At 43.9% G+C, this 12,654-nt stretch overlaps 1 protein-coding gene across 5 annotated transcripts in view; it reads left to right on the top strand.

The window, feature by feature from the left end:
* Window positions 1-12,654, top strand: part of FMN1 (formin 1) — a 367,097-nt gene that overhangs the window by 230,719 nt on the left and 123,724 nt on the right. For all 5 annotated transcript variants that reach the window (XM_075330787.1, XM_075330789.1, XM_075330790.1 and 2 more), the window contains one exon: window positions 5,984-6,071. In XM_075330787.1, the coding sequence (XP_075186902.1) occupies window positions 5,984-6,071 (88 nt within the window). The remainder of the gene's footprint in view (window positions 1-5,983; window positions 6,072-12,654) is intronic.

The following is a 12,654-nucleotide window of genomic DNA, read 5'->3' as shown; positions in this document are numbered from 1 at the left end:
TGTCAGCGCCAATTGCCATCTCCTATCTTATAATATTACTAGAAGGTGGCCCGATTCCAACATATTGGGTAGTCTAGAATGTGTATATAGGTTAACAGATTGAATAATAATGCGGAGGGCGGAGTGCGGGAAGGGCGTAGCCGAGAGGGGTAATGTGTGCGGGGGGCGGAGTGTGTGTGGGGTGGAGCCGAGGGGGGGCCATGGCGCTGAGGACGTCAGTGCTGGAGACCGCATGGCTGGGGACAGGTGACTGTGTGTGTGTGTGTGTGTGTGTGTGTGTGTGTGTGTGTGTGTGTAGGCGAGTGGTGGGTGTGTCGGATGGGATGCCGGTGTGGGCTCCCGGGGGTGCAGCACTCACCCGGGAGAGCTGGGGACAGATGACTTTGTGTGTGTGTTCAGTGTATACATGCGGAGGGCGGAGTGTGGGGGTGGTGGAGCAGAGTGAGGTAATGTGTGCGGAGGGCGGAGGCGAGTGGTGGGTATGTGTCGGCTGAGTTGCCGGTGTGGGCTCCCGGGGGTGCAGCACTCACCGGGGAGTCGGGGCTTCGTGTGGGTGCGGGGAAAAGTGTCAGGCGTCGTCCTGTCGGCCCGTAGTTCGGGCTGTTCAGTTAGCTGACCCGTTGGTCGCAGGCTCTTTAGCACGTGCGATGTGGTGACGGTTGTCACTGTAATGACGTCATTTTGGAGCAAGACAGACACAGACAGACAGAAAAAGGCAATTACGTATATAGATATTATATCTTCAATGAATACAGATTTTACTCGAGAATTGAGAATTTTGAGAATGACTGATCAACTCTCGAGGATTTGTTTTAGAAGATATATTATTATAAACTTATTTTTGTTTGTACTATTGATTTATGAAACACAAATTAAAATGACGGTTACACTTTATATACGTTCTGTTCATCAGAGCGTTAAAAGTTCCTTGATCAACAACTATCCAAGAGAAAAAAAAGCAGTCTGCAAGACTCCAGCCCTGTATTTAATTGCTTCATTGTATCTGTCACTTCTAATACAGTGTGGCCCCTCAAAAGCTGGTTACAGACAGCCGCATTCTTCCCCCAACATTTTAGTGACCGCAAACATTGTGTCCCAATATAAAACTGGAGAGAACACTTCCCATACTTTCTCCAATTGTTGTTTTCCAAGTGATAAATCATTCACAGATGCATGTGAGCAGAGTCTAACTATTGACAAGTAACGTGATCTCCAGATATATCTGGTAACGCGGTGTATTATTCAGTGGTGCGGCAGTGTCTGGCTTTACTGCCCCCAGACAGATGGTATGACTGACTATAAAGACGGGCTGATTTATATCGGAAAGTGTGCAAAACAACCCACAACACGCTCCTTTGGTCTCCAGACGTCCATGTCTCGCGTATCTCTTCTATCTGTGGTTTTTATGGATAGAACACATACCCATGATAATCGATGACTATTCACATGTCTGGGAAAAAAAGTGACGTCTACAATTTTTATCTGGGGGCATCGTTAAAAACTGCCCATGTAAGTCCTATATTGATTAGTGAAAAATTGGGGACCATACACATTGCCAACAGTATGCGGTCTGTGATTAACATTATGAATAGAAGCTTTGCAATTTATTTTTTTTTCCCATACCAGAAAAATCAGGAAAAATTGAAATACTGGTAACTCGAAATGTATTTTTATGTACCAGAAAAATCACTGATGTCTAAATAAGACCAAGGAGTGACTCCCCAAATGTTATAAATTAAAATAAATGAGGAGGACCCACAAAAGCAGGACCAAATGATAATAATAAAATTTTAATTTTATTGAAAATAATAATTGTGAACATAAATAGTGACACATGGTACACAATGGATGCCATACAAGATAAAACTACAGGCTGGAAGGGAGGAAGTAATGTTAGCTGTTCACAATTGTTGCTCTACATCAACACCATGTGTGTGCTCTCAACAAAAACGGCAATAATTATAAACTAGTGTACAATAACTTGAGACATGGTGTGCTGTAGAGTCAAATGAGCCGGGTGGCAAGGCAGGAGAGCCTCGACGCATGTTTCACTGGAAATGCCTTTGTCAGGATGCGTGGTTAGAAGCCCTCAGTGAGGTTTATAAGTAGATGCAGAAGACAATAAGAAAATTGGCGCACTCAGCTTCATGATGCTCTGTCTCCCATGACGCAGCCGCCAGAGAACACCAGGTCTGAATGAGAGGAAGACAGTCATCATCCTCCCATTCACCCCGGAAGCATTCCCGGACCCTGAACAAATAAGGTCTCAAGCATAATAGGTCTGTGCTCTAGCATATTTCTTTTAGTTTTAGATCCCTATAGTTAAAAAAAAAATTATTATGGTACCATAAGCAAAACATCTGGGTTTGTTCAATGGTGTTAAGTTTCCAAAATTTTGATAATTTAACAGAATAGGTTTCCTAGAATATGGCATTAATATTTATAATAATTATCCACCTTTTGGCTGTAATCAAAATTATTCAACCCCCATTACAAATTAGAGTATTCACAAAATCTACAAACTATTTGCAATTTGCAGTACATCAATCAAACGAGAATCCTTTAAATAAGCTCAACATATTTAAAATAACTACAAAATGTAGCCTTGAAATTAGGCCGGTACTTAAGGGCAGCCCGAGTTGCGATCAGAGTTTCCTGACCGGAACTTGACACACTTTTATAAGCATGTAGGAAGCTATTGATTTCATGTTAGGAGAGACGTGACCAATCTGTGCTTGGTTGTCCATGCTTGCAAAACTTGTTTTATTAAACCCCCTTATAGAAGAAAAAAAAAAAAAGTCAAAAGCATTGAGTTTTCCTAGAGATGCATTTAAAACCGTTATCAAGTTTTAAGTTAAAGGAACACAGGGTACATTACCTGGATGTAGCAGAGAGAGTGGAAAATGTCGGTAGCTATCTCTCAGATTCTTGAGGAGGTAGATGGTCAAAAACCCTCAAGTGACCCAAAGGATCTTTAAGATTTCGAGACTGAAGGGACTTCGGTTTCAGTTTGTATAGTAAATTTTATACATATACATACAGTGCCTACAAGTAGTCTTCAACCCCCTGCAGATTTAGCAGGTTTGATAAGATGCAAATAAGTTAGAGCCTGGAAACTTCAAACAAGAGCAAGATTTATTAACAAACCAACAAGTTATGTTGCTCAGTTAAATTTTAATAAATTTTCAACATAAAAGTGTGGGTCAATTATTATTCAACCCCTAGGTTTAATATTTTGTGGAATAACACTTGTTTGCAATTACAGCTAATAATCGTCTTTTATAAGACCTGATCAGGCCGGCACAGGTCTCTGGAGTTATCTTCGCCCACTCCTCCATGCAGATCTTCTCCAAGTTATTTGTATACGTTACTTATGGTATTGACTGAAACCAATGTCCCCACTGCCATGAGTTCTTCTCGGAGCTCCTTCCTTGTTGTCCTTGGGTTAGCCTTGACTCTTCGGACAAGCCTGGCCTCGGCACGGGTGGAAACTTTCAAAGGCTGTCCAGGCCGTGGAAGGCTAACAGTAGTTCCATAAGCCTTCCACTTCCGGATGATGCTCCCAACAGTGGAGACAGGTAGGCCCAACTCCTTGGAAAGGGTTTTGTACCCCTTGGCAGCCTTGTGACCCTCCACGATCTTGTCTCTGATGGCCTTGGAATGCTACTTTGTCTTTCCCATGTTGACCAAGTATGAGTGCTGTTCACAAGTTTGGGGAGGGTCTTAATTAGTCAGAAAAGGCTGGAAAAAGATAATTAATCCAAACATGTGAAGCTCATTGTTCTTTGTGCCTGAAATACTTCTTAATACTTTAGGGGAACCAAACAGAATTCTGGTGGTTTGAGGGGTTGAATAATAAATGACCCTCTGAATAAACGTTTCACAATTTTAAAAAATAAAAATAAAAAAAGAAATAACATTCTTTTTTGCTGCATTTCACACTTCCAGGCTGATCTACAGTCCAAATGTCACAATGCCAAGTTAATTCCGAATGTGTAAACCTGCTAAATCTGCAGGGGGTTGAATACTACTTTTAGGCAGTGTATACACATACACATATACACACACACACTATATATATTATGACTGATATACTCCCATCCACTACTCCAAAGTCTATGTAGGCTTAGTGCAATATTGTCAAATCATTTAAAAGTCCAAATTATTATTAGACTACCGCATACACAGTGAGTTACATGCAACAGGCGCACAAAAAGGTATTCACTTATGGCTTGACAAAGGCCCTATGTGGCCAAAACGTTGCATGTAACTCTGTGTATGCAGTAATCTAATAAAGCAGTTAATCGTCGGATAATGTTTGGTGTTTTGGAATATTGACATATACATACGAGGAGGTACCCCCCCAAAAAAGGATTTATTTGAGGGTAGGCAAGTTTACTAGTACTACCCTCTCCCACTAGGTATGTTTACTAGACACTCTCTCTGCTCGGTTGGCCAAGTAGTGTTCACAAGAGAGAATCACAGCAGAGTGATTGTTTTCTTAAGCCCCTTCCAACACTCTTGGCTATTTTGTGATTGGAAACTTTAAGCAATGCGCTAAAATTCCGTTTTCTTTCCGGTTAAAGAAAACAGCGGACAAATTGTCTTAGTGTGTCAGGAATTGAAAGAACAGGCACAAAATGACCATGATCTGTTGTCAAAAGCCATCACATAGGATGAATCCTGGTGCTAGGGCCATGAATCTGACACAAAACAGCAGTCCAGCCAGTGGAAGACCTCTTCATCACTCAGACCAAATAAAAAGCATGTGAAATAAAATTTGAGGGCCATGATGGTTTGTTTTTTTTCTACATCAAAGAAGTCATTCATTTTGAATTTGTTCTTCAGTGCACCACAGTGAACCAACATCACTATCTGCAAGTGCTGAAGTGATTTGTGTGAGGCAGTGAAGAAAAAAACGGCCTAAATTGTGGCGATCGTGGGACTGGCGTCTTCATCATGACAATGCGCCTGGCCACACATCGTTGAAAATCAACCAATTTTTGCTGAAAAACGTTGACAAGGGTTTCTCCACCCCGTTTACTCGTCCAACCTAGTCCCCTGTGATGTCTTCTTATTCCTAAGATTGAAGAAAAACCTAAACGGATAGTATTTTAGGACGTAGAAAAGGTTAAGAAAAAATAACTGGTGGCACTTCAAGGATTTTTTTTAGATTCTTCCGAACTAACGTTTAGAACGTTGGGACAAGTGCATATCATGTAATGGACATCATTTCGAAGGGGATTAATGTTTTTAAGAGGTTATCTTGAGTAATAAAAATAAATGAGTAATTCTCTTTTTTTTTGGGTAGTCGCACACATTTTTGATATCTCCTCTAGCTATATCTACTCTATCCACACATTTTATACTAGGTGGTTTGGATATGCAGAATATGATTGCTTAGGCCAGCATGGTTAGTTAACTTTTCTGTATGGACATTATTTGTAATGACCCAAAATATTTTAACGGAGTTGTATCTGCAGGTCTCTCTTGCTTACCCCCTTCCTTATGGATCATTCTGTAGCTCATAGTAATCCAGTCTAACATTGAATCATGAATTCAGAGGATCAGGCTAACTGATTAAAGATGAAATGACCCTTATCCAAGAAGACAGCAGGGCATATTCTTAGCTCATACATCTGCGATTGGCATTGTAGTCTCGAGAACATTAATTATAGTGATAAAGATGTCATTCTGTTGTATCACGTTGTGGAAAACATGAGTGAGATCCATTGCAGACAGTAGATTAATACGCACATGTACGCTTTAATATTTGTGGTTGCTGGAATTGAAAATTCTATTTTTCAGGAAAATGTATGCCAGGATACCAACGGCATTAGACTGCACTTCTACAATGTAATTAAGTTTTTTTGCATCATTTGTCCGATGCTTGTGCTGTAGGTTGGGTTTTAGAGTATTGGTATACATTTAATGCCATTAACATGTCTGTTGCTTACTCTTAAAACTTTGCTCTCAATTACAGATAATAAAACTGCTGGATGGAAAGAGATCACAGGCTGTCGGAATTTTAATATCCAGTTTACACCTTGACATGAAGGATATTCAGCAAGGTAGGTGGTTTTGGAGGATATCCTATGTCACACAAAATTTGAATGTTGAGTTTCAATTTGAGGATGGCAAGAAAAAACCCTAAAACTTTTCCAAACTGCTTAAGCATCAGTGACCAGGTTAACGTAATTTTGCATTGCCACACTGGCCTCCCCAAAAAGGTACTGAAGCTCGGACATCTAGTGGATTATCATGCCTTGTACAGCGGTGGCCAGTGTCTCGGCCATCACAGGTTAGCATTGCCCAGCAGAGCACCTTTTGTATGACAGTTATTTTCCATCTCTAGAATCACTGGGTAAGTCCATCTTTCCTCTAGAATGTACGGTGTTATGATTAGTGGGAATCTGAGTAATTACAAGCTTTTTCTTGAGATTCGTGTGGTGCCCCTGAGGCTCCAGTCGCCATAGAGTATTGCACCTTATTTAAGGTGTGATATTCGCCTCTGGTAAGGAGGGGGTTAGTCACCGGTGTTCCACATTCACACCTTGCATAAAGCTTAGGAGCCTTCCCACAGGGGGGGTGGCTCTGGGTTAACGGGGGGGAGGCAATCGCGAGGCATGGGACTTCCCCGGTCACTGAAGCCAGCCACCTGGGGGGCGGGTTCCACTTGGGATAGAAGTAGGAGCACACTCACACAATCTTGAGTCAGTCTACCCGGGACACCAGTTCTGGGACACGACACCACCACCTCTTTCTTCTCTTCTCTTCACGGGGCCTGCAGCTTGGAGCGGAGCGCTCAGCCCAGGTTCCTCATGGCTAGATGGCAACTCTCACAAAGGACTTTCTTGTTTCAAACACCGGTGACTGCTTCTAACTTATCCGAGGTCAATGGGGCACATCACAGCGGGTTACTGGTACTATCCGGGCGAGTAGCACAAAGAGTGAGTAAAGACACCTGGAACCGCAGCATCTGACTCACTCTTATTACCGGCGCCGCCACCCCGCGCCTCGGTGCCAAAGGCCATCACCATCACTACTCCCCTCATCATCCTCCCCGGTGCCCGCTACACCTGTTGGGAGTGACACCATGTCTGCTGCTATTACCATCAGCCCCGGAGGACAGCGACATCAGCGGCAGCTAATCCCTGGTCGCGTACCACAGGTGGCGTCATGACAATCTTTCTATTACAACCCCCATGATCCTCCCTCCTTATTGGTGTATACTTCGGGGCATGAAGTCGGGCAGGCCACCGCGACATCCCAGACCACCAGAATGGCCCGGTGATGAGTCACTCAGGTACGAGACCCCATGCCTGATTCCCCCTGCCCCCAGGGTGCTACATTTGCATAAAATAAAATAAAATTTTGGGTGAAAATTGAGTAAATTCTCTTGGTCTGTCGAAATATCTCCAAAGTATCTAGAAGTCGTTTCCACCCATGAAATTCAGGTAATGTGGGTATGTACTAATGTGTTAAGAAAATGCTGCAAAAATAAAATGTATGATAGTTATGGCCAAAAGTGTTGACACTCTAGAAATGGTTCCAGAAAATGAATTATTTCTCCCATAAGATTATTGCAGTGACACACGTTTAGTTATGTGCATTTCGTTTGTGTGTATTATAGCAACATAGAGGGGGGAAAAAAGGAAAATTGAACATAATTTCACACAACTCCAAAAATGGTCCAGGCAAAATTGTTGGCACCCTCACCTTAGTATTTGCTTGCACACCTTTGCAATAAACTACAATCAATCGCTTCCTATAACCATCAACAAGATTCTTACACCTCTCACCTGGGAATAAACATGTATAACAAAACATGTAATTGCAATAATTTTCTGGGAGAAATAATTTAATTTTCTAGAACAATATCAATGGTGACAACGCTTTGTCAGCCTGTTGACATGGCATGATTAAAGTTCAATATAAATTTACCTATAGGTCAAAGTTTTTTCTTTATACAGTCATGAGTCACCCGACAAATGAGCAAAACTGTTTTGTTTTTCATCCGGTGAAATGATCTTTTGAATTGCCCAAAAGATCAGGACTTGTGCTGCTGTAGCATAGCATGGGGGCGATACGCCCGTGTAGGCTGAATGATGTCGATGGTTTCAGCGGGCTAAAGGGTGCTTTGCTCCTGAAAGCACCCACCCCCGTCGTTTGTGCGTCACGGGCAAATCGCTGCCCGTGGCGCACAATATTGCTAGTACCCGTCACACGGACTTACCTTCCCTAGCAATGTTGCTGTGGCCGGCGAACAGCCTCTTTTCTAAAGGGGTGGTAAGTGCGGCGTCACAGCGACGTCACGTGGCAGGCGTCCAATAGAAACGGAGGAGCGGAGAGCAGCCGCATGAAAGTCACGCCCACTTCGTTGCCGGAGGACGCAGGTACAGTGGTGTTCGGCATTCCTGGGATGTCACACGTAGCGATGTGTGTGTCGCGGGCGGGGAGGGGGCTGCGCTCACCCACTGCTCGTGTCCGGCTGCTGCTGCTGCTCGCTCGGTCGGTGGCTCGAGCGGTGGGCCGGATCCCGGGGACTCGAGCGGCGCCCCTTGCTCGTGAGTGAAAGGGGTGGTTTGGTGTAGAGATATTGTCCATGACGCCACCCACGGTATGTGGTGAGGTTGGGACACAACCGCTGCTCTGTACGGGGATCCCGGGAGCGTTTACAGGGAGCAGCTGAGATGTTTTTTCCCCTCCGTGGGTAGGGGGGTTTTGGTGGTCCCGGGGCCCGGTGGTGGAGGTCGGAAGGTGGGATGTGGGGCCTGGCCGGGTGCAGGGTCGCAGGGCAGTGCAGTGCCAGACGGCACGGTGGTACTTACTCAGCCAGTAACGCACACTGAGTCTCTTGTAAAACAAACGGCTGGATGGACGAGTCCCACAGACGGCTGCGGCGGTCACTCCCGGTAGGTAAGCGGTAACTGTCTCTCCCTGCACCGGTGTTTGGTTCTCGGCCCCAATGGCTTCCCACTGATAGCCCGCTCCCCAGCGGTATGTTGACTAGGGGAGCCCTTCCTTTGCCCTCAGGCTCTGGCCCTGAGAGCTCTAGCTCTGGCGGTAGCTTTATCTCCCTCACGGTTTGGACGGTTGCCTTCAGTCGGGTCTTTACTGCTGGGAAACCCCGGAGGTTCCCGTCGCTGACGGATTTGACCGGTTTTACGGCGACTCCTAGCCTGGTCGGGGTCTGTAGGCCCTGCCGGATAGTGCCGGCCTCTCTTCGCTCCCTGATCCAGTACCGGCGGGCCACCGCCCGTCCCCGGTTTTTACGGTTGTACGTCAATTGGCCTCTCCTGCAGACGGTCACCACAGTCTGCCAACCTTGCTGTCAGGTGCCCGGGCCACGTACCCGGACATGGTCAGTCAGTTCCTCCACTAGTACTTCCTCACTCTACAACTCCTACTGTTCTGCTCTCCTTTTTCCCGCCTCCAGGACTGTGAACTCCTCGGTGGGTGGAGCCAACCACCTGGCTCCGCCCCACCTGGTGTGGACATCAGTCCCTGGAGGAAGGCAACAAGGATTTGTGTTTGACTTTGGTGTTCCTAACCGGAGTGTAGGGTGTGTTGTTGTAGTACCTGTGACGTCCTGGCTTGTCCAGGGCGCCACATTTGCTGCCTCAGAAACGACGAACAAAATGCGTCCAAAAGCAGCAACGATATGTTGGAAATGGACGAGGTGTCAACAATCAACGATTTGGTGAGTATTTTGCATCGTTAGTTGTCGCTCGTACATGTCACACGCAACAATGTTGCTAACTAGCCCGGATGTGCGTCACGAATTCCGTGACTCTCTTTAGCGATGTCGTTGCGTGTAACGGGGCTTTAAGACCGTATGACGACTCAATCAGAAAGGGAGACCACAAGTTCTTTAAAAACAACATAGTTTTATTTAATGGTCTTTCAATGACAACTGTACACACCAGGCAGTGTGTACAGAACATCTTGTACATTTCAACAACAGAGTATCATTAATTGGGTTTTCCCACGAACAAAGTGAACGCTATTCTGTTTAGGCTATTTACCTTTAGAAGCTTTAAGTCATTTTCGGGCATAAATGCTAGAAGTCCTTCTATCTAGACCTTTCTGTTTAGGTCACTTCCATTCGAAGGTCGGTCCCTGGATCTGACACAGACCCTTATTCTGTATCTTGGTTGATGTTTTTTTTGTTGTTTTTTTTTGTTTTTTTAATTCAGATCACGCTATTCTGATTTCAGTCTCCTAACTCCTGTCTGCCACAGGTCACCCACTGCATGTGGCCTTGACAACTTTTCAGACCATAGGTCTGCTTTAGTCACATGCCTCGAACTGACTCTATCAAAGGAAACTGTCTTTCCATACATGCTAACCCCTCAGACTATGGGCTAGTCCCAATTTTAACTACTTTTTGCCCTATTTTCAACATAAACGCATACTACATTGTTGTTTTTTTTATCTCTACTGGCTAACACGGTACAAAGATATATTTTACTTACTACATTGTTACACATTATACATTTAATTACCTTCCCAGTACAGATTATATAATACACATTACATTTCACATGACCTTAACTTGATTGGTGTCTTTAGGGGGAAACACAAAAACAATTCCACCTCCTTACTCTGCCGAGAAAAATGACACCCTATGCCCACTGAATGATCTATTTTCTATCGGAAATGAGGTCTATCTAAACAGGCTCTTAATGGGAAAATGTTGCCGATTGGCGATAACTTAACTCCACGCTTCTGTAGGTATATATGCATCTTTTACCAGTGTGTATTACTAGATATTGATCTGCATTTGATTAAATCTGGTCATTTGGATGAAATGTTTGAGGTTTTGTACTATGGTTTGATGTAATATTCAGCTTTTTAGCTGTATGTGACATGCGGAAGGTGTGTGTTGAGCGGCTCACCTATTGGATGCAGAACCATCTGTATCCCATTACAACAGAAATGACCTCAGTCTTTGAAGTACAATACTCGTTAGTTCAAGGGCCACTTAGATGGAGGTATTACAGGGGCTTTGCTGTGTTTTACACAGTTTTTCCCTCCAGTCGCTCCAGGAATTGGCACTCCCAGCTCCCCTGCCCCTTGCCCTCTTGCTGATCATTATTAAGGCTTTAGCTACTTTTTAATCAGTTTAACACATTGGTGAGTTTCCACATGATGGCTCTGATTGAGACTAGGACTTATGGGACCATGGTGGAGCGTGCTGAGCTTCTCATTTGTCAAGTGTTGAATTTATAAATGCTGTATTTCCCAGATCTGAGTAAGAAATGATTTCCTTGGTGACATTGCATTGTGTGTGAATGTTTTACACTTATATTTACATCAGTAATTTAGTTTTCTATGCTGTGATGTTCTCTCTGAATATTTTAGCAGGGAAATGTGCTTTCTTCCGTTAAATTAAATTTTGCTTTGCATAAAAACGATCTTTAGGGCACCTTTTTAAAGGCTCGCACATTTTTGACATGGACAACATTTGTCAACATAAAATTTGCTCTACATTTCAATTTTTATTCATTCACTTTCATACTCCCTCATATGCTGTTACCAATTTGCTTACATCTGACTTTTCGTGTTCCTCTCAGTAATACTTGATAGATTTAAAGCCTGTGTGTCTGGGGCAGCTGTGGCTGACAGCAAAATCTGCACTTCTTCACGCTACAGAGTCTTGTCCTGGCTGTTTTCCACTACTAATATTGTGAGCCCCTTTCATTTGTCCTAACTATTCCTAACTAACACTTATCTAATATACTTCTGCTTCCTAGTCTACTCCTATAAGTTGCTCTCTTTGAAACGCATATATTCCTATGTTTATGTTTTAGCTTTGATCCTTCGGTCTGGAGACTGGTATCTGATAAACTGAGCAAAGCACGTCACTGGTGGGGCTGCCACTCCTGGGGACAAATCTGTGCACGCATGCCCAGATTACACTTCACTCTCCTCTCTGCCTGCTTTACAGTGTGGTGTGTTTATCTGACAAGTGCTGCGATGTGCCTATGACCCTGTGATTTACTATCTAACACTTTACTCTCAGCTTGCTTTATAGTGTGCTATTTTCATGTGACAAGTGCTGTAAAGTGTTATCTGGGCATGCCAGTGAGGTGCCCTGCTCAATTTGATTTATGGTCTGGAGACCGGAAGGATCAAAACCAGAACATCAACAGAGTAATATATGAGCTACAGAGATATCAGCTTACAGGAGCAAGGTATGTAGTTGAAGCATTGTAGGAAAGTATTAGTTAGGAATAGTTAGGACAAATGAAAGTAGGGCACAGTGGGTTAGTAGTGGACCTGATGAGGTAGAGGTAAGGGAGGGGAGACCAGAGTCCAAAAATAAACTTTTATTTTCTGAGCAAAATAAGTATATACAGGGGATAGTAGACACTTAGAGAATACTACTTCTGCATAATCCAGAGGTAAGAACTTACACATAGCAGTACATCACTTCCATTACACGTTCCATTAGAAGAGCAAACCACAGTGGGAATCTCCACTTTCCTTTTGTGAGGGCCAAATGGGTCAAGGTATGTCACTAGAGCCTTCACGTCTATTCTAACTTCCAATTTATTTTAAGGACCTCAGTGACCGAGACACATCACTAGGACTCCTCACTACTATTCTCAACGTCCACTTGAGATAGGCTACATTCTCCCGGGTGTA

Source organism: Anomaloglossus baeobatrachus, chromosome 12 (genome assembly GCF_048569485.1).
Source record: "Anomaloglossus baeobatrachus isolate aAnoBae1 chromosome 12, aAnoBae1.hap1, whole genome shotgun sequence".
Classification (NCBI taxonomy): Eukaryota; Metazoa; Chordata; class Amphibia; order Anura; family Aromobatidae; genus Anomaloglossus; species Anomaloglossus baeobatrachus.
The sequence above is the reverse complement of the archived record's forward strand: the minus strand, read 5'-3'. Positions and strand labels throughout refer to the sequence as shown.